Below are 22,330 nucleotides of genomic sequence, written 5' to 3' on the forward strand. Positions count from 1 at the left end.
AGCCAGTCTCGGCACAGTGTGACTTTCGAATGAAATCTGTGTAAAGTTTTTTCCGGCGAGATAAACACAACACCAGGCAAAGTGGGTGCAAGGCAAGATTTATTAAAAACGCTCTCCCGCGAAGTTTCAGGGCTCAGGAGAAGGGGAGCCAGGAAAGTTGCTCCGGGAGGAGGTGGGCACCCTCGGGCGAGGTTCCGCCACTCTGGAAAGCAGAGTGGCGGAAGTCGCGCCCAAGGCAGGGAGGAGGGGGCTTTTAAGGACTCTTGGGGAAAGCTCAGGGGTCTTTTGGCAAGTTTCCCTTATTTGGATATCCTGCCGCTCATCGGGATCCCATTGGTCCACAGGAGCCCGGGGCGGGGTCTCAGATTCTTGCTTGGGCCTTTGTTCTCCTGTCCGAGCTCAGGTCTTGTGGCGGGAACTTTCGCCATCTTTGGTAGCCCCCTTCCTGCCAGCCCAGCAATCTGTATTGGGGAGCTTGGAAGAATATTGGAGATTTTTACTTTAGATCCTTTTAGGAACAGCTCAGGGGGCCTCAGTGCATCACGGAATAACACTGTGTAAAAATCACCTTTACTATCTCTCCCTCTGACCAAAGTGACACAACCATAATAGCAGCTAAAAATCTCTTCTTTCTCTGCTCTTGTAATTCCTTTGCTATGATGATGTTTTACTCTTCTCACCTTCCTCTTCTGTGACCTGTTTCCTCACCATCTGCCTTGCATTCTGACCTGATTCTGTCTCTGTGATTGACTGTATCGGTTGTGAGGGGCTGCTCCATTGGACTCTGAGTACTTAAATATTATTATTTAAGTACAGATGAGGAGACCGAGTCCTCAAGGTCACAAGTAATTTCCTCAAAGTCACAGAGCTGGTGAGTAGGAGAGCTAGTACTTGAACCTCAGAAAACTTATATTTAATATTCCCTTCTCTTCAGTCACTATACTCTCTTGCCTCAGCTTATGATTTGAGAAATTTAGAGCTAAGAAGTATCTTTAATATCCCATTTTCCTTATCTTGCAAGTCAAGAAACTGAGGGGCGAAGGGATGATTGATTTGGTCAGTGACTATCATGCAGGTTAGGGGACCAGCCCTCTAGTCTCCTGAAATAGGGGGGTGTGGAGAATGGAGGGTAAAGGCAGCGGTGGGGACTCCCCCTTAAATCTACAGAGCCAGTTAGTGAGTCACTGACCTTTCATTTCTTTAAAGAATGGCTCTCAAACTTGAGTGCGCATAGAATCACCTGGAGGACTTCTTAAGATGCTGATTTCTTCTGAGACTCACCCCCAGAATTTCCAGTTCAGCAGGTCTGGGTGCTAGGAGAGGCAGCGGAGAATTTGCATTTCTAACAAGTCTGTGGGTAATGCCACTGCTCCCCAAGATGACACTTTGAGAACGCCTGCCTTGGAAGGTGCTTTCCCACATCAGACTTTCAGACTTGTTTTTCTCTTTGTTGTTGCAGATAATAATCCCACTACTGATCAATGTCGTAGATGTGCAGATTAAAAAGCGTCTCCGCTTGATGTATGGCATTACGAAAGGTTATGTCAAAAGTCAAGAGGATACCAAGCTTTTAATAAAACATATTTCCAGCCAAGAATCAATATACCAGGTGAGAGATAAGATTGGGAAAACAATCCCTTGAGTGAAGTCATGTATCTTTAAAGACTACTTCTGTGGGGCACCTGGGTGGCTCAGTGGGTTAAGCCTGTGCCTTGGGCTCAGGTCATGGCCTCAGAGTCCTCGGATCAAGTCCCCGCATTGGGCTCTCTGCTCAGTGGGGAGCCTGCTTCACCCCTCCCCCACTCTCTCCCTACTTGTGATCTCCCCCACTCCCTGTGTCAAATAAATAAATAAATAAACAAACAAACAAACAAATAAATAAATAAAATCTTAAAAAGAAAAAAGAGGACTACTTCCATATGTATTTGGCCCAACCCATCAACTGTGGTAAGTGAAGGGGATTCAGTTGTTCATTGTGCTCTGAGAGGTGTTATAGTGGTCAGTCTTTGCTCTCTCAATGTCAGGTATCTTTATCAAACTCCTTTATAATTGGCACAGAAGCAAATCTACCTTGTGTTTTTATTTTCGGAATGCAAACTAGAGATTCGTCTGCCTTTGTAACACTCTCTGAAGGGGAGGGCAAATTGGAAAAGGCTTCATGCAGGAATCAGAACTCACATGAATCTTCAAAGAAAGCGTAGGTCTGAAGTGGAGAGGAAGAGAGAGGGAAAGAGAACAAAGATTTGAAGGTGAAAACTTGCAATGCTGGTGCTGAAGAATGGCTGAATAGTATTTGCTTGTTTGTTTGTTTGTTTATTTAATCATTCAAGATCCTCCTTATTTCCAGGCAGCATGAGGTAAGTACCAAGGGGGAGATCAGGACATGAGTATTCCAGGCCCTCGAAGATGGAGTGACTCACCTTCTGACTCAGTTCCCTCCTGCTAGGCTGTCCAGACAGGGCCCTCTGCAAACGAGTAACGTTTCAACATTCACATGTGACTTTCTGCTTGAGAATATTCAGTAGCTGGACACCTGCACAGTTCAGTTGCTTAAGCTGAGTCAGATTAGTCAGATTCTTGATCTCAGCTCAGGTCTTGGTCTCAGGGTTGTGAGTTCAAGCCTGCGTTGGGCCCCACATTGGATATGGAGCCTACCTAAAAAAAAAAGCGGGGGGGGGAGAACATTCAGTGGCTCTTCATGGCCCGAAGAGGTAAGGTCTTTGAATCCAAATACATATATATGTAGAGAGAACACAGAAAAGATGTTAAAAGAAGAATCATGCAGAATTTTACAACTCAGAAGTAATAAAATGCAAGAAGGAAAGTATCCCTCCCAGCCCTCCATGCTACCACTTCCCAGAAACAGCCCCAGTGTAACCAGTCTTTTTTTTTTTCTTTTTTAAGATTTTATTTATTTATTTGTCAGAGACAGAGAGAGAAGAGTAAGCGTAGCAGGCAGAGGGAGATGTAGGCTCCCCGCTGAGCAAGGAGGCCTGATTCAGGACTTGATCCCAGGACCCTGGGATCATGACCTGAGCTGAAGACAGGCATCCCTATGGTAACCATTCTTGTTAATTCCTCTACTGTTTGCCATAATAGTTTTAATAAGGTGCACATGTATTTTATTCTTGATTTATTATCTCTAAACAGCCTTTATTTGCTCTCTGCCATGAGGTATAAAGAGATTAGAATATTGCTTTTAGGGCTAAAAGCCATTCTTTTTCTCCCCATCTTAAATTTTCGGAGCTATTATTTTTACAGAGGAAAGGTTTATAACATTTATATTTTATTCTGTAAGTGTAATTATGTCTTCATTCTTTTCAACGATTCCATACATGGAAAGCCAAAAAACGTTTACTTTGTTATGATTATATAAATATCATTCAGTGTAGAATCTATCATTTGATTCAACCCATCACAAAGAAAATAGATGAGTATCATTAAACATCTACTACTTGAGACTCTTCTAAATCAAACAGTCAAATGGATTAATTAAAAAAATGTTTTTTAAGCTACCTTCCTCTCTTCCTTCAGCTTTTATTACTCATCTACCCTTTCTGGAGTCCCATGTGAGTCTCCTTTTTGCTTTCCTTTTTATCATGCTAGATTATGCCCATAACTAATTTTTTTCCATAGGTGATGTATGGGCTTACACATGCAAAAGTCTTCGTATTTTGTTCTCATAATTAATCTTTTCACTGTCCAAAACTATTTTCTTAAAATATTGCCATCTGTCTTCAGCCTTGATGATACAAGTCTGATTTTATTTGTACTTTTATTTTTTTTTTCAAAAGATTTTGTTTGTTAATTTGACAGAGGGCAGGAGAGAGAGCAAGAGAAAGCATAAGCGGGAGAATAGCAGAGGAAGAGGCAGACGCAGGCTCCCCGATGAGCAGGGAGCCCGATGCAGGACTGGATCCCAGGACCCCGGGATCATCACCTGAGGCGAAGGCAGATACTTAACCGACTGAGCCACCCAGGCACCCTTTTACTTGTGCTTTTGTAGGTGACTTTTTTCTCTCTGTTTAGAGGCTTATGGGATTTTCTCCTCAGAGTTCTGAATTTTTACCAGAATGTGTCTAGGTGTGACTTAAAAGAAAAAAAAATTGGGGGGTGCCTGGGTAGCTCCTCCTCATTCAGAGGAGACACATGTGTGCCCGGGCTTTCATGACTCTGTTCTCTGTGTGGGTCAGAGTTGATTCCTCTGCTCTCTGGTGTGGGTGGTTCTATAGCACTTTTACAGAGTTGTTATCAGTGCAGTTTGATTTGAAGGAATCTTTGCAGTTAAGTGTCTGATCAGTTAAGTGTCTGATTCTTGGTTTTGGCTCAGGTCATGATCTCAGAACTGTGAGATCGAACCCCATGTCGAGCTCAGTGCGAGGGTTCTCTTATTCTGCCCCTCCCCTCACTTGCGTGTGCATGCTTTCTCTCTCTCTTTCTCAAATAAATAAATAAATAAATCTTTAAAAAATTATCGGAGTACCTGACTGACTAGGTTGGTAGAACCTAGAACTTTTGTTCTTGGGGTCATAAGTTTGAGTCCCATGTTGGGTGGGAGATATAACTTTAAAAATAAAAAAATTTTAAATATAAAAACAATAAAAAAAGAATCCTCCCGTTCAGCACTTGTTGGAGCTTTCATGATCAGAAGATTGCCGTCTTTCTTCCATCACCTCTTTGATTATTCTCTCCCCTTGTTTTCTCTTCTCCTTTTGGCACCCTTTTAAACAAATTTTTGAAATTCTGGGTTTAGTCCTTGTTTCAATTTTCTCATAACTTCCAAGTCTTTCCTCTTTGCAGTGAGAATCCCCCAGCTTGATTTTCCAAGTTCCGAATTTTAGCTGAATTTTAGCAAGGCATCTAACAGCTTTCATTTTTTTTTAAGTTTTTATTTATTTATTTGACAGAGATCACAAGCAGGCAGAGAGGCAGGCAGAGAGAGAGAAGGGGGAAGCAGGCTCCCTGCTGAGCAGAGAGCCCGATGCGAGGCTGGATCCCAGGACCCTGAGATCATGACCTGAGCCGAAGGCAGAAGCCCAACCCACTGAGCCACCCAGGCGCGCCTCTTTTTTTTTTTTTTTTTTTTAAGATTTTATGTATTTATTTGACACAGAGAGAGAGAGCACAAGCTGGGGGAGCAGCAGAGGGAGAGGGAGAAGCAGGTTCCTCGCTGAGCAAGGAGCCCAATGTGGGATTTGATCCCAGGACTCTGGGATCATGACCTGAGCTGATAGCAGACGCCTAACCATCTGTGCCACCTAGGCGCCCCATCTAACATCTTTCATGACATCTTTATAGATAGGCTAGAGAACTATTCTCTAGATTTATCAAAGTAGTATCAATTATTGGATCAAATGTGCAACAGAACTCTATCTTGCTGATTAACCTTGGATGTTAGAGAAGACAAAAGAAGTATAGAAAGTCTAGATGGATCTACGTAGAAAGAAGATAGAGGTATTCTAGAAGAAAAGATTTCAAAAACTGGAAGAGGAGGGAAGAAAATAGCAGTCAGGGGTGGGAAGTAATGGATTTTGAGGAGTTTGGGAGAAGGCATTGGGAGAAGGGGTGCTTAGCCTCAAAATCTAAGAGATGAAACGAATTTCCCTTTGGCATTTATAAAGGAACTTCAGTAAGGATTTAATTTTGTTTTGAGATGTGTTTAGATATCAAACTTGTGTTTATTGTGAAAGTGACTTGGCTCAAAAACTGACCAGTGGCCTCTCATTTAGAGGAGACACATGTGTGCCCGGGCTTTCATGACTCTGTTCTCTGTGTGGGTCAGAGTTGATTCCTCTGCTCTCTGGTGTGGGTGGTTCTATAGCACTTTTACAGAGTTGTTATCAGTGCAGTTTGATTTGAAGGAATCTTTGCAGCCCCCTCTGCAGCTGTGCAAGCGGGGAGGGACCACGGTGCGTGGGTGCCGTGGACAGGCCATTAATTTTGGCACCTACCCAATATTGATTCAGCGTTATCAAGTGAGAAGAAACAATTTTTTTAAACTGTATACCTCATTCTTATATTCAAATGAGGGATTTATTACATGTAATTTTTCTAGGCCAAAACAACAGCAAAAACTTAACTTTAGCTACTTAAATTTTAGATAACAAGCCTGTAGGGGTGCCTGGGTGGCTCAGTTGGTTAAGTATTAGTCTCTTGATCTGGGCTCAGGTCATGATCTCAGGGTCCTAAGACGGAGCTCAGCATTGGGCTCTGTGCTCAACCGGGAGCCTCCTGGAGATTCTCTCGCTCTGTCCCCTCGCTCCGCCTGTGTACAAACACTCCCTCTCTCAAATGGATAGGTAAATCTTTTTTTTTTTTTTTAAGATTTATATTTATTTATAGGAGATAGAGTGAGATTGAGAGAGAAAAGCACAAGAGGGGCTGCAGAGGGAGAGGGGGAGAGAAAGAGAGAGAAGGAGCTGGGAAAGGGGCAAAGGGGCTCAACCCCAGGAACCCGGGAACATGACCTGAGCCGAAGGCAAACACTTAATTGGCTAAGCCACCCAGTGCCCCTAAAATGGGTAAATAAATCTTAAAACAAACAAACAAACAAACAAAAAACCACAAGCCAGTTAAGTAACACCGTGTTTGTTACTCTTCCCCGTGAACAGCACTATGCTGTGTGTTATTCGGGCACAGGGTTCCAGTCATCTGTCGCTGAAAATCCTAGGGAACTGCTGGTTGTTTGCGGCCAGGGCTGTTGGTATGGCCAAGGGCAAGCTCCAGAAAGACTGAAAGCTGGAGAATAAGCTCCACAAAGAGCAGAGCCTGGGACATGTGGGCATCTGACCAACACCTACCACATGACTGAGCGCTGCTTAAAGCACCGTGAGCCCTGGCATAGATCTGTTTCTTATGGCGGGAGTTTTCCGTCGGAAACATGAACTACTCAGTACCATCATTTCTCATTCTTCTGCTGGTTTTTATGCTCCGGATAGACTAGCTGCCCAAACAGCTGCTCAGTTGGCTCTCTCTTAACAGAGCTCTGTCTGTGAGAATTCACCTTGGCACACAGTGGAATGCACAATCATTGTCTCTGAGAAAGGCTGGGTCTGGTGGTTCTGTAAGCGGCCGGCCGCAGGCTATTCCTTGTAATAGAAGTAGGAGCACGGAGAAAGCAATAGAATCCGCACAGAGAAAAGAATTGAGCCAAACCTCTCCCCCACTCATAAACTAAGTGGGATTGCTTCTTTTCTCAGATTTTAAAGGCAGACATGCACTTGCTATAGTAACAAATTAACGTCTTTCTTAACTTCTTACAGAAATTATATGAAATTTTGGAAACCAACAAACGAGATGCTGTCAAAGAACTAGGTAGGTAGTTGGGAGTGTCTGATTTCCCGAAATCACAGCTTATTATCCATAATTTAACTGAGGGAAGACAAATTCAAACTTTCCTTTTATTACTCATTTATTCATTCAACAAGCATTTACTGAATGCATGCAGAAGGCCAGGTAAGCTGAAAATGCAGAGCCTGGTGGAGGGTATGAGAATACCAATGGACAACTGCAGAAAGTGAGAGGAAGTCTTGTACTTGCTGTGGGAACATAAAGGAAAGAATGAGGAGCGTACAAGCGTACAAAGTATATTAAAGTGGCAAGATCAGATTCCTTAAGGCTGCAAGAGTAAGACACATGAGAATTACATTTGACAAAGGGTGTTTTTGTTTTGTTCTACTTTGCTTGCAAGGATGCTCAGGAATGTGGAGCTACAAGGGAGGTCATTTCTTGAGCATCTACAATCACTTCGCTTGAGTTGAAGATGCAGCAGGAGCCCCAGGAGTCTACACAAAGCTTCTTGGGTCTGTTTTCCTTGCAAGGGGCTGTAGGCCAGGCTCTCAATGTATGTAAAAGTACTTGGGAGAGAGCCTGGCAGAAACGGAAGTTAGTATAAAAGAAATCAAGTAAAACCACTTTATGTTCATAACCGTATTATAAGATGCCATATGGATTTATGATGATCAGACTTTCTAAATCAAAATTGGAAGAATGTGGTCTCATGAATGAAATTGTGGATTTGGAGACAATGTGCCAGAAATTTTGGTGCTGTCTCAGAAAATCCAGGACCCATTGTTGCCTTTACATGTAGGTAGATTTTTATTTCTGTGCTTTTAAAGATTAGGGGTCTAGGAGCTGCTGTCTCATATTATGCTTTTAGATTAGTAGGGACTGTTAGAAAGTCCTCTTGATTCAGTCCCTTAAAAAGGAGTGCCTGTTCCCAAATAGTTACTGCAAGTGATTGTTAAATGTTAATTATGTCAGGAACTGTGTTAACAGGTCTATATGCATTATCTCATTTAATCTTTATGATTATTCTACGCGGCATATACTATGATCATTTTCATCTTATAGATAATGAAGCTATAAGATTTAAGCTTTAGAAAGGTTAACTTGCCTGAAGTCATATGGGCCGTAAGAGGTGGCTGGATATCCAGGCAAGGTGTACTGGACATTGAAACCTAAGTTCCTTTAAAAAAATACATTTAATTTTAAGTAGATTCCACACCCAACATGGGGCTCAAACTCATGACCCCAAGGTCAAGAGCCAAGTGCTCCAACAACCTATGTTCCCAATTATGCAATCTTTCATTTTACCAGCCAGTTAAAAAAGAAAAAAGTTTGACGTCAGGAATTTTGCTCCATGTTAGGAGTACAAAGATGAAAGAGATGCAGTTTTGGTCGTGAGTCACAGCCCAGTTCGTGACTTCTGTGTTCATTAAAGAGGACAAGTTACGCGATCTGATCTCAGAAAGTTCCACCAGCTGAAGTCCAGAGGCTCTTTCATTAAGTCATTTGATATTTAGGATGAGACAAATAAATAAAAATCAAAATGCCACAATGTAATAAGTTCCGTAATGGAGATATGTAGGACATGCCATGGGACTAAGGCAGAGAAGGTGAGTTTCTCCTAGTTGGAGGGGGAAGCCAGTTTTCAATGTTTTCATCCATCAAATGGAGTTGAAGATTGCTCTAGACCCTCAGCCTCACAAGCTCTGTATGGAACAGGCATGACAGGTATCGTGTAAATACTTTGGAAACTATAAGCCACTACATAGGTATTAGTTATCATTGCGGTCATGGCACTGTTTGCTTACGAACAGTTTTTTTGCTTCAGGACTCATCGAGCATGAGGGTCGCGATGTTGTCATCGCTTTGAAGACCAGGCAGGCAATCCGGAGTGTGATTGCTAAAGCTCTGAAAAACCTCACCTTCCTGTGGTCAAGAGGCATTATTGATAAACATGAGGGCATCGAGATGAATAAGGTAAGAAAGCGATTTTCCATTTGGCTTGATTCCATGGGCCCAACACCCAAGCCCACATTGTATCTTGGGCAGAGTGTAATGAGTGAGGGGGGTAAATCAGCTGTTAACTCTGTCCTTTGCCTAAAGCCTTTGTTAATACCAGCGGCAGCGAGTGCCAACGCTACCTGGTACATACCTACAATTTCAAAACTGTTTGGCTGCAAGTAACAGAAACCAGCCTGAGTTAGGCTTAGCCAAGAAATGGGGTTGGAGGATTTATTATAAAGACACATGCTGGGGGCGCCTGGGTGGCTCAGTGGGCTAAGCCTCTGCCTTCAGCTCGGGTCATGATCTCAGGGTCCTGGGATCAAGCCCCACATTGGGCTCTCCGCTCAGCAGGGAGCCTGCTTCCCCCTCTCTCTCGGCCTGCCTCTCTGCCTACTGTGATCTCTCTCTCTCTCTCTCTGTCGAATAAATAAATATTTTTTTAAAAAAATTTATTTATTTAACAGACAGAGATCACAAGTAGGCAGAGAGGCAGGCAGAGAGATAGGGGAAGCAGGCTCCTGGCCCAGCAGAGAGCCCAATGTGGGGCTCGATCCCAGGACCCTGGGATCATGACCTGAGCCGAAGGCAGAGGCTTAACCCACTGAGCCACCCAGGTGCTCCAATAAATAAATATTTTTTTAATAAAAGACACATGGTGTCTTACAGAAACCACAGTTGCCAGACCATGTGGCCAGGCTAAGGAAAGGACTTGACTACAGAACTGGAAAGCTTTCCAGATTCTCCCATTTCCTATCAGGGTTGCCCTCTGTGCCAATATCTTGTGGTTCCCTCCAAAAACTCAACAACACTTTTCTGCTTCTCTGTCCACTGGTAAATATGCAGTGCCCAGTCTCTTAGCAGCTGTGATGAGGGAGGTGGGAATCACATAATGCTAACACTATCGGAAGAAGATCAGCTTGTGTGTATCGGTGGCAGTTCTGCAAGGAGAGGAGCAGGGAAGACACCATCTTTGGTTACTGATAGGTAGACTTTTGAAAAATGATATATGTGTTTGCAAAAAAAATAGGGACATAAGACAGAGGAAAATATTGTTAATATTTAATGCTATCACTCTATCACATCTACCATCTAGACCATGTATTTGTGCAAATATGATTATTCTTTCTATCCTTTGTAAGAATCTGTTTCCTAGCATAAGGCAGAAACATGGACGTTCTGGTCCCACGTTCTGTCAGTGTTGCCCACTGATTAGCTACTCTGGAGTGTCACATGCTTTTCTTTACCCCTGGCAGCTCCCAGCCAAGGGTCACATGCACTGGGCTTCTAGTTATTCCCAAGATACAGTCCCCTCTCCAGTTTCCCCAAAGGGAAATGGGTGTGGGGCAGGCCAGCTTTCCCCTTTAAGGTTCTATCTCTTTAGGCTAATATCATGGTAAAGGACTAAATACTAAATGGGTAATACGATTTCTCCTTAGTGTCTGACAGAGCAAAGAAAAGGGCTACATTACAGTAGTCTTCAGGTTATATGCATACACACACTATGTTTTCTTTCTTTCTTTTTTTTTTTTTAAGATTTTATTTATTTGAGAGAGAGAGAGACAGAGTGAGAGAGCATGAGAGGGGAGGTCAGAAGGAGAAGCAGACTCCCCATGGAGCTGGGAGCCTGATGTGGGACTCAGTCCCAGGACTGAGGTCATGACCTGAGCAGAAGGTAGTCGATTAAGCCACTGAGCCACCCAGGCGCCTCCACACTACGTTTTCTATTCTATTTTTTTTTCACTTATCACTTTGAAGGCTAGATCAGATTTCAGTTGAATACTTGATACCATTAATTAAAATAAATAAATAATAGCCTTATGAAGAGAGAGATTTTTTTCCTATAGTTTTGTTTAGAAAGGTAATGGGTAAATTAGTCATCCCATAGTTAATTATTGAATGCATACTGATTGCCTGTCAGCCAAAGAGCTATAATTATCTTCCAAGGCATAAAGAGTTAGCTAGCTAATTCAATTTAATTGAGTAAATACATACAGGATACCTACCATGTGCCACAGACTCTTGAGGAGATTAGGACACTTAACACAACATTGCCCGCAAAGTCCATGGGCTTTTCCTTGTTCTTTCATTCAGTCCTTTATTCATACAATCAACAGATGTTGGGTGAGGGTGAGGCAGATAAGTAAAAACAATAATAGTATAATGTTATCCGTTGCATAGGGAGATCTGTAGGGGATGCCATGGGAATAAGGCAGACAAGTGATTATCTCATACTGAGAAGCCAGAGAAGGTTTCTGAGAGCCCACAAAGCTGGAACTATAGCCTTCAAAATTAGAAGAATTTAGAAAAGCAAATCATACACATGAAAAAGGTTTGAGAAAATGTGGATTTAAATTGTACAGTGATCAACTGTGAAGTTTGGATGATTTGAAATAAAGACACAGTATCAGACAGTGTTAACTGGATTATAAAGGTAATAAACTCAAATTGAGTTAATATACCAATTCAGAAATTCAATGAGTTAAGGGAAGAGTAAGGACCAATAAAGGTTAGAGGGTAATTTCAGTAGGGTGAGAGAAACCGTGAGTCAACATCAAAATGAATGTTCAGAACAGCAGTTTTGTTAGAGTTCCTTAATTTTTAACCTACTGTCCCTTTTCCGTCGCAGAATCTGATCACCATTATTTTGATTGTTTGTTTTCAGGTACTCCTTGCAAAAATAAAAGCACTGAATAACTTCCCAATGGCAATCGCACCGCCTACTCCTGACAAATATCTTCATAATATTGTTTGGCTGGAAAATAAGGATGTTCTCATTGAGTTCTTCAAGGTAAAGATTCTGTCTTCTATTCTGCTCAGTTTGATGATAATTACTTTCCACTCTCTAATGCAAGACCAACAAGAAGCATATTTAAAGCAAGAATCCGGTGACGACCAGCAAAGGGTAAGCCAAAATGGAGGCCCAGCAAAACCTAGAAGAGGAAATTTCACTTTGAGCCTACAAGGCAAAGATGGTTTTTCACAATAGCTTATCTGCTTAGGAGAAGATGTCTGTGTGACCTGATTATTACCAATCCACCTTATTTTATGTTGTAGAGTTCGTACTTCTAGATACACCCTCTGGAAAGGACTTTTTTTTTTTTTTTAAGAGTAAGGGTCTCGAGTTTTAATTACTATACAGGCCAGGCAGATGATCTAAAAGTAAAATAAGCTGTGTATAGTATAATAGGGAACAATGAGATCTGGGGTATAATCCAGAGTTCGTGGTCTGTCTAAAGTCAGCTGAGTGTTTTTATTGGAATTTGGATTCTTTCAAGAAATATTTATTGAAAGTCCTCTTTGTGCCAGAGACCGTTATAGGTTTGGGGATAATGCCAGTGAACAAAGTAAATGAAGTCCTTGCTTTGCACTTTATATTATTTGGATAGAGATGGACAATAAACACATCAACACACAAATATGTGGTCAGTAGATGATTGTCAATGCTATGGAGAAAAAGGGAGAAAAGCGAATATAATTGGGAAACTATTTTATATGGGGTGATCAGTGAAGCCTGCTCTAGTAGGGGACGGTTGAAGAGAGATCTGTAAGTCATAGCATTCCAACAGTAGATAGTCTGGGAGAAGAGCATTCCTGGCAAGTGCAATGGCCGGCTCAGTTTGTTCAAAGAACATCCCCAAAGTCCCTGTGGCAGAACTAGTGATGGCAGGAGCCGATGAAGTTGAAGTGGGTGTAGAGCCTGAGTTCGCACAACTCTGTAGGCCAGAACTTTGGCTTTTACTCTGAATTAAATGGGAACTTATGTAAAGGTTTCAAACAGAGAAGTGATATGATCTAACTCATATTGAAAAATGACCACCTTGGGGCGCGTGGGTGGCTCAGTGGGTTAAAGCCTCTGCCTTCAGCTCAGGTCAGGGCCCTGCATCAGGATCTCTGCTCAACAGAGAGCCTGCTTCCTCCTCTCTCTCTACCTGCCTCTTTGCCTACTTGTGATCTCTGTCAAATAAATAAATAAACTCTTAAAAAACAAACAAATAAACCTGCTCTTAAAAAAAAAAAAGAAAGAAAGAAAGAAAAAGAAAAATGTCCACCTTGGTGCTGTGTGGAGGATAGGCTCTAAGGTGACACGGGCCGACCAGGAAGATGATGATTGTAATGGAGGCAAGAAGTGATGGGGACTTGGATTAGAACAAGTGGTCAGTGGTCAAACTCTTGAGGTGTTTTGAAGGTAGAGCTGTTAGGTGCTTATGGAGTGTTAGAGACAGAGAATAACTTCTGGGATTTGAGTCTGAAAATAGGATGGAGTTTCTGTTGACTTAGATGGAGAAGAGAAGATTTATATGGAGGGCACAAGCATTTGATTCTGAATGAGTTAAATTTAAGAAAGCCGTTAGACATCCAAATAGAGATGTCGAGTAGGCAGTAGGATATGTGACTGGAATTCAGGTGGGAGGCCAAATGGGAGATAGAGATTTTGGGGTTGTCAGCATAGAAGCTTGATGAGATAATTTAAGGAATTACTATGGATATCCAAGGACTGAGTCCTGGGCTATCCAACATTTAGAGGGGAGATGAGGAGGAACTAGTGAAAAGAATAGAAAAAGGGATCAGATTTATGGTTACCAGAGGCAGAGGATGGGGGGAGGGGGAATTGAAGGAAGATGGTCAAGGGTACAATCTTCCAAGTTAAAAGATAAAGGTGTGCTAGGAATGTGCTGTACAACATGATGAGTATATATTTAACATTGCTGTGTGGTGTACTTGAAACTTGCTAAGAGATTAAGTCCTATAAGTTCCCATCACAAGGAAAAGAATTATTTTTGGTAACTAGAAGAGGTAATGGATGTTAATTAAATTTATGGTAATTGTTTCATAATATAGGTATTTTTTTTTAAGATTTTTATTTATTGGCAGAGGGAGAGATCACAAGTGGGCTAAGAGGCAGGCAGAGAGAGGGGGAAGCAGGCTCCCTGTCAAGCAGAGAGCCCAATGCAGGGCTCAATCCCTCCACGACCCTGAGATCATGACCTGAGCCAAAGGCAGAGGCTTAACCCATTGAACCACCCAGGCACCCATAATATATTTATGTTGAGTCATTATGCTATAAACTTTAAACTTGAGCAGTGCTGTATGTCAATTACATCTCAATAAAACTTGGAAAAAAAGAATTGAGGAGTAATGCGTTAGGTGGGAGGAAAACTAAAAGAGAGTGCCCTCCAGAAGCCAAGTGAAGAAAATATTTCTTAAATGTCAAATGAGGCTGAGACCAAATAAGACGATGATCGAAAATTGACTCTTAGATTTAATAATGTACAGCTCAGATTTTTAAAAAGCCCATAGATCTGAATTTTTATGTGAAATTTCCAAATTTTAAAAAATTGGCACAAATTCAAAAATTTTCAAGTGTCATGCAGGGCAAACAAAATACATCCTTGAATTAGATATGACCCATAGGCCAGTGTGTGACTTTGGTTTTAAACGGCTCTTGTATGAATTACAAGGTTTATGATTTTTCATCAACCTGTTAAAACCTCTGTTAGATTTTTAGAATTAGGAGAACTCTGTGACAAGGAATGATGTTTGCTTTACCACAAATTTCGTTGTACCATACTTTGTGATCTAGGCATATATAAGGATCTAGGATATATAAGGCATCTGTTTGTCCATAATGAGGACATTTTCCTTGTTTTCTAGAAAGACAGCAGTCTTAATGAAGTTCTGCTGAGTTGATTCCTTTCTTGCTTTACTAACATTTTCTTCATGCCAGAAATTTTTAAATTTTTCTTTTGAAATTGATTTCAAATTTACTTGAATTAAGACTCCTTTGGTTTTGGGGCACATGGGAGGCTCAGTTGGTTAAGTGTCTGCCTTTAGCTCAGGTCATGATCCTGGGGTCCTGGGATCAATGCCAGAACTGGGCTTCCTGCCCAGCAGGGAGTCTGCTTCTTCCTCTCTCTCTCCCTTCCCGCTCATACTCCTTCCTGCTCTCTCTCAAATAAATAAATAAAATCTTTAAAAAAAAAAAAATACTCCTTTGGTTGCAAGTAATAGAAGCTTACTTGAACTAGTTTACGCAAAGGGAAAGTTGACTGAAAAGACAGTGGGATGGTGTGTAGAAGATTCTAAGAAAGGGTTAGCTAACTAACAGTGGGTGTGGTGGGATTCAGGCCAGCTCGGGAGTATCATTGGTGGGCATCTGTGGACCTTTCTTCTAGCACTTGGATATCATGCTCATTTCTCAATTCCCAGACTCTTTGTCTCTCGGTTCAAATTCTTGAGACAGAAATCTAACAGGCTTGGATTTGATGTCCTGCTTTGGCGAGAGCAAGTGTGGCTGCAAGAAGGGGAGGAAACCTGATGGGATGGCCAGGGGCCGTAGGGGATAGTTAAGAGAATAGAGCTCAAATAAATGGGAGTGGGAGGTGGGAGTTGGGCTTGGACTGGGAGGAAGGTATCTCAAAAATGTTTCTTATAATTTGCATTCTGTTTAGTTTTGTTAAAATCCAATTTAAGATAAAGTTAGAGGGGCGCCTGGGTGGCTCAGTGGGTTAAAACCTCTGCCTTCGGCTCAGGTCATGATCTCAGGGTTCTGAGATCGAGCCCCGCATCAGGCTCTTTGCTCAGTGGGGAGCCTGCTTCCTGCTCTCTCTCTCTGCCTGCCTCTCCGCCTACTTGTGATTTCTGTCTGTCAAATAAATAAATAAATTCTTAAAAAAAAAAGATAAAATTAGAATTTGGTTCTTTATAGGTAGTAATTTTCACAAGTGTAATTAATTAACTGACCATCCAGCAGTGAATGGGGAGGAATGGGAAACCCATGAGAAGAAGATAACTCTATAAATTAGTGATTCACACACACCTGAGGTGAACCTGTCACTGGGACACAACCTCCTTCTGTCCCTAACTTGCTATACCTCTGCAAGGCTGTTGGACTTTCGTTACCCTCTTACAGGCTTCTCTCAGTCTGAGTGCCCTCTTTCCTTCATATTTTGGTTTTTGATAGACATTTTAATTGATTTGACCAGGATAAAAATTGTGATGAGTTAGGAATAAACAGGCATTATTCTCATTAGGGACCGCCCAGGGATTATGTGACTAACAGGGAACTCCACACAGCAGACAAAAGAAACACCCCTTATTTTAGACTATAATTTCAATCTAAATACTCCTCCCTCCTTTCATCCTCCAATTGGTGTGGTTAATTAAAAACACAAAGGTCTATAACAATAAGCCAGACGTCAATGGTAGAAAACCGAGGTCTGAATAATACAGAAGCTGGATATTTGGCTTTAGGGGATTAAAAAAAAAAAAAAAAACACTGAAGTCATCAGTGCCTGTTTCAATGCTGTCAAATAATTCAGAATAACACGAAGTAAAAAGTGAAAACTTGTCACTTAGCCCACACTTAGAGATAATCTCTATGAGTGATTTTGAAATATGTTTCCTACGTATCTTTGTAAATTGCAAATCTATCCCTCTGATTCTCCAGTTACAAACCCTTCAGTGGCTCCTCCTTGGTTTTGGGGAAAAGCCCAAACTCTTTAAAGTGCCTGTGAGGACCTTCAAGGTCTGACTCTGGGGTTACCTCTCCGGTCCTTTCCCTACTGCAGATGCGTGACAACTTTCACGAGCCCTGGCACTTTTGCCTTAGTGGGCCTCTTGCCCCATCAAAAAGTACAAAAAATTGTACTTTATGACCATGTTAGTATAAAGATGAATATATTAGTGTTAAAACATTTTCCTCTTTCAGAAATTGTTTTATTCCCTTCTGATTTTAAAAGAAACCAGAATGTTGTTGTGAGTCTCTAAAGTATTGTGAATGCTATGCACTATGCCTTTTGAGGCCTAATGCATAACTTAGTCTTGGTCCGCCACCCCCCCACCGCCCCCACCTCCTGTCTGAGACATACTGGGTCTTCTGCGGCTACCCCAGGGGCAGATGTTCTAATGGCCTCTGGGTCTTCGCATGTACTACATCCTCTGCCCTGAATGATATTCAGCTCATTATATCCTGGCCATCTGTTGCCCTCAGACTTGACTCTTTAAAGTCTTCCCTGGACACCCAAGACAGGGTACCTTGGCCTTTCTGGACTTCTCCAGAGCACCCTATCTTTGTCTCCTTTGTCGGAAGTATCACACTTTATTAGAAACATCTACTCAACTGAACATTTATTGGGTATTTCCACCAGTCACTGTGCCCAGTGCTGATCACAAAGTCGACAGTTTGCTTGCTTGTCCCTTTCTTTCAAAAAAACTGATGAAGCATGTCCCCACGTTATAATTCATTAATAAACCAGAGAATAGAGACAGTGCGTTTTTTTTTTTTTCTACTTGGAAACCATTTTAACTTTAAAATCTTACTTCCATTTAGAACCTTTGTGTTGACTCCTTTTTATTTTTCTTACAGGAAAGAGCCAAACTTGCTTATTTTGACTACGGAGATGTCATTTGTAGAGAAGGTGAAATGCCGCAAGGAATCTACTTAGTTATTTCCGGAATGGCAATTGTGAGGGACTATTTATTCTTTGCTGAAAATGTATTTTTGAAATATATAATTTTAATACAAGGAGACATTTAGGAACCGGGAAAGTTTTCAATTCTTTTTAAAAGATATATTTATTTATTTTGAGAGAGAGAGAGAGAAAACACAAGTGTGAAGGGGGGGTGTGGTTTGTGCAGAGGGAGAAAAAGTCAGACAGAGTCTGTGCTGAGCAAGGAAGCCCAAATGCCGCTTCAGGACCCTGAGATCATGACCTGAGCTGAAATCAGGAGTCAGATGTTTAACTGACTGAGCCACTGAGGGGCCTTGAAAGTTTTAATTTTTTTTTTTTTTAATTTATTTGACTGAAAGAGTGATCTCAAGTAAGCAGAGAAGCTGGCAGAGAGAGAGGGGGGAAGCAGGCTTCCCGCTGAGCAGAGAGCCCGACGAAGGGCTCAATCCCAGGACCCCGAGATCATGACCCAAGTCGAAGGCAGAGGCTTTAACCACCAGGCGCCCCGAAAGTTTTAAATTTTTTAACATAATTTCTGAATGAAGCCATTTCTGCTCAGAGTGAAGACTATAGCTGAAGGGTAAGACCCAACATCTGAAAGGTGCTTCCCATTTAGCAAAATGCTTTTAGAGTCATTACTTATTTCTTGCAGCAGTCCTGGGAGGAAGTGGTTTTTTCCATGATGTTCAGATAAGAAATGCAATACTTGGAGTGGCTGATTATCTAAAGGAAATGAGAGTCAAGAATGAGGGGAGGGCCTGGTGGCTCAATGGGTTAAGCTGCTGTCTTCGGCTCAGGTCATGATCTCAGGGTCCTGGGATCGAGTCCCGTATTAGGCTCTCTGCTCAGCAGGAAGCCTGCTTCTCTCTCTCTCTCTCTCTCTCTCTGCCTACTTGTGATCCCTCTCTGTCAAATAAATAAATAAAATCTTAAAAAAAAAAAAAAAAGAATGAGGGGATAGACTGCAATGTCAGATCCTTACAGAGGTCAAATAGAATGAGGACTGAAATTACAACCTTTACTTCAACAAAAGGAGGCTTTTGGTGACCAGAGAGAGAAAGATGTTAGTAGAGTGAGGGGAACAAGAATCCTTTCAAGTCTGAATGCCAGTAGCTGAATACATGGTGAGCCCCAGCTTATGGCCCAAATAATTCCTAGGCCTTGAATGATACTTATCAGTGACATACCATTATTATAGTCCACATAACGTATTTGGCTTTCTATTTTTTGAAAGGGGTATTTCAGGTCTTAAAAATAGCCAATTGATTATGGAAATAAACTATTTTGATAAATATTTATTTTGATATAAAACTTATTTTGATAAATATAATACACATGTATCGCATTTTTAAATTTTTAAATGTTCATTCATTCACTCAACAAATGTTTACTTCATTACTACCCTGCCGCAGGCACTGTTCATTCTAGACACGGGGAATTGACCAAAGGGACAAAAATCCCCGCCTTCTTAGAGTTCACTTTCTAGCAGAGGCATGGAAGGCGATGGGACAATGAGCAAAATAAATAAGTTAAGTGTACAGTATGCTAGTGTTAGGGTCCGTGATCAAAGGAGTGAGACTGATACAAAGCGAAGGTCAAGCAAAGCTTTATTTCGCACCAAGTATAGAGACTCAAACTGACCTTCGGGGCCAGCTCTTACAGAGAGAGGGAGCCACTCCCAGCCTCACAGACTAACTTTTATAGAGCAAAGGCCATGTGGTTGGGTCTGACCACACACAGGGAGCCAATGAGATTGCAACACGCAGAGAAAGCTGCACAGTCATGCTAGGTCACACACGAGTGGTCAGTTGAACTACAATTCACCCCATAGTAAGCTATTTGAACTAGTCTATCACCTTGGTCAGAATTGGCGCCCAAAAGGCACCCAAAAGGCAGGGCCCACACTCCTTGGTAGCTAGGGAGACCGTATGCTCGCTCTAGTGATTGATGTGTCCACCTGGCCCGACTCATCCCCGCATCCCGGCTCTGTTATCTCCACCTGACCTGACCCACCCTTGTATTAGGGCTTTGTTATCAGGGACTGGTCGACCATATTTTACTGGTTTCCCGGACTTGCTTTTAAGTAAGTTGTGGGGGGAGGGGGGGAGGGTCAGTTTAAGTTTTACCGCATAACCAACAAAATCACTGTTTAACCAAGATGAGATCGCCCTGGCTGAGTAGGCCCTTACATTAGAAGTGATTTGACAACTAAAGATTACAACTAAAGTTGTAATTTTGTAAAGGGTGGTCAAACGGCAATATATTACGACATTTAATCCTTATAATAGCCTTATTTTTCACATGGGCAAACTGGTGCACAGACAAATTAATTCACTTGTCTCCCAAGGGCACAGAGTAAAAGGTCAAGAAGGGTTTTGAACCCATGGAGTTGGCCTCAGTATCCATGTACTTAGACATTATTTTATGCTGCTTCCAGTAGAATCCTTGTGCTATGCTCCCTTTAGAATCAAAACAAAAATACACCGCTACTCGTATTTTTTAGATATGTCAACTCGAACTTTTAGAAGCTGCAACATACATTTCCCTTTGGGGAATCTTCCTGCAATGACTGACCTAGTTAATTCTTCTTAAGGAGTAAGTCCAACAGTATTCGGCTGAAGATGTCATGTTGGTATTCAACTGATATCGTGCAACGCAGCATACATCTAGTGGCTTAGAGTGGCTAGTTTCTCAGAGTTCTTAGTTCAGCAGTCCTGGTTTCTCTCCTTGAGTCTCACAAGGCCAATAACAGAGGGTTGGCAGGGTAGCATTCCCTTCTGGAAGCTCCGAGGGCAGAACCCATTGCCAGATTCTTTGAGGTTGTTGATGGAATCTAGTTCCGTATGGCTATAGGACTGACGTCCCTGCTTCTTTGTAGGCTGTCAGCTTGGACCTATCTCCAGCTCCCAGGGTCCTAGGATCGAGTCCCGTATTGGGCTCTCTGCTCAGCAGGGAGCCTGCTTCTCTCTCTCTCTCTGCCTACTTGTGATCCCTCTCTGTCAAATAAATAAAATCTTAAAAAAAAAAAAAAAAGAATGAGGGGATAGACTGCAATGTCAGATCCTTACCCAGGTCAAATAGAATAAGGACTAAAATTACAACCTTTACTTAAACAAAAGGAGGCTTTTGGTGACTGTTAGGTCTCCCCAAAAATGGATACCCCAATAATGGGTCCGTGATTAAAGGAGCGAGACTGATATAAAGAGAAGGTCAAGCAAAGCTTTATTTCACGCCAAGCATCGAGAATCAGACCGACCGTCCGCTGGTCCATCCCTGCAGGCGGCGCCATCCCAGAGCCGGAAGTACTGCCAATCCCTCTCTTGATGCCCCCTCTCTCTGATCGACTCTACTTCCTTTTCTGCCTTTGAGGGCTCTTGTGACTAATTCCTTGGGCCCACCAAGATTATCCTGAGCGGTCTCCAAAGTCTGTTGATGAATGACCTTCATTGCATCTGCAAAGTCCCTTCCCGCAGGACACCTAGATTAATGTTTGAATAACAAAGAGATAGGAATCTTGGAAGGACTTCTTTAACTTCTGCTGGTAGGTATTATCTTCTTTTCTTCATTTGTAAAAAGCAGAGACATTGTTCATTACTCACAGTCTTTGAACTGCATTCAAAATCAAATTAGAAAAATGTCAAAGCCCTTGGGAAGCGTGAATGCCTCTAAATATCTCAAGGGTAATCACTTGGCAGGGGGCAGTTTCACAGCAACTTCTTCAGTGACCCTTTGTTCCCTGTTTCTTGTGTCCTGAACAATAGCCTTCCTCTTAGATGTTTACAGCTAAACTTTCTGAAAAATTCTGTAATCCTTCTGGTTGATTCCAGCAGCTTCCTCCTGAAATCTGATAGCATTCTTATTTCCCCATCCTTGCCTATCTTCCTTTCCTGAAGTGATTCAGTCATACTTTATTCACCCTGGAAACTTTTTCTGTTGATGGCCCATGGAAATTATTATTTTTGTAATCTTTACCACCAACATGGGGCTCAAACTCAGGACCCCGAGATCAAGAGTTACAGGCTCTATGGACTGAGCCAGCCAGGTGCCCCGCTCACCACCATGGAAATTATTTTAGAGGATTTTATTTATTTATTTATTTATTTATTTATTTATTTATTTTTAAAGATTTTAATTTATTTATTTGACAGAGAGAGACACAGTGAGAGAGGGAACACAAACAGGGGGAGCAGGAGAGGGAGAAGCAGGCCTCCCGCTGAGCAGGGAGCCCAATGTGGGGCTCAACGTGGGGCTGGATCCCAGGGCCCTGGGATGGTGACCTGAGCCCAAGGCAGATGCTTAACCACTGAGCTACCCAGGTGCCCCTTTTCTTAAGCATTTTAAAGGGTGACAAAGTTGATGGAAATCATGGCTGGCATATTAATTTCTGGCACCTGATTTCTGCATCCATAAAATCAAAGGTCTTCTTCCACCCCCAACACTGGCCCATTATGATAAAAATTTCTAATAATGATGAGGGATCAGAAGGCAAGTTGAGGACAAAGCAGAAGCTGACACCCCACAACCCTCCCCCATGGGACATATGTGACATTCCTCATGCCCTTCTGACTGCCCTAAAGCTAAGGAAAGGA

At 42.1% G+C, this 22,330-nt stretch overlaps 1 protein-coding gene across 3 annotated transcripts in view; it reads left to right on the plus strand.

The window, feature by feature from the left end:
- SLC9C2 (solute carrier family 9 member C2 (putative)) overlaps window positions 1-22,330 on the plus strand; it is a 97,974-nt gene that overhangs the window by 60,935 nt on the left and 14,709 nt on the right. For all 3 annotated transcript variants that reach the window (XM_059146473.1, XM_059146475.1, XM_059146474.1), the window contains 5 exons: window positions 1,460-1,609; window positions 7,263-7,314; window positions 9,116-9,264; window positions 11,954-12,079; window positions 17,657-17,755. In XM_059146473.1, the coding sequence (XP_059002456.1) occupies window positions 1,460-1,609; window positions 7,263-7,314; window positions 9,116-9,264; window positions 11,954-12,079; window positions 17,657-17,755 (576 nt within the window). The remainder of the gene's footprint in view (window positions 1-1,459; window positions 1,610-7,262; window positions 7,315-9,115; window positions 9,265-11,953; window positions 12,080-17,656; window positions 17,756-22,330) is intronic.

Source organism: Mustela lutreola, chromosome 14 (assembly GCF_030435805.1).
Source record: "Mustela lutreola isolate mMusLut2 chromosome 14, mMusLut2.pri, whole genome shotgun sequence".
In the NCBI taxonomy this organism is placed as follows: Eukaryota; Metazoa; Chordata; class Mammalia; order Carnivora; family Mustelidae; genus Mustela; species Mustela lutreola.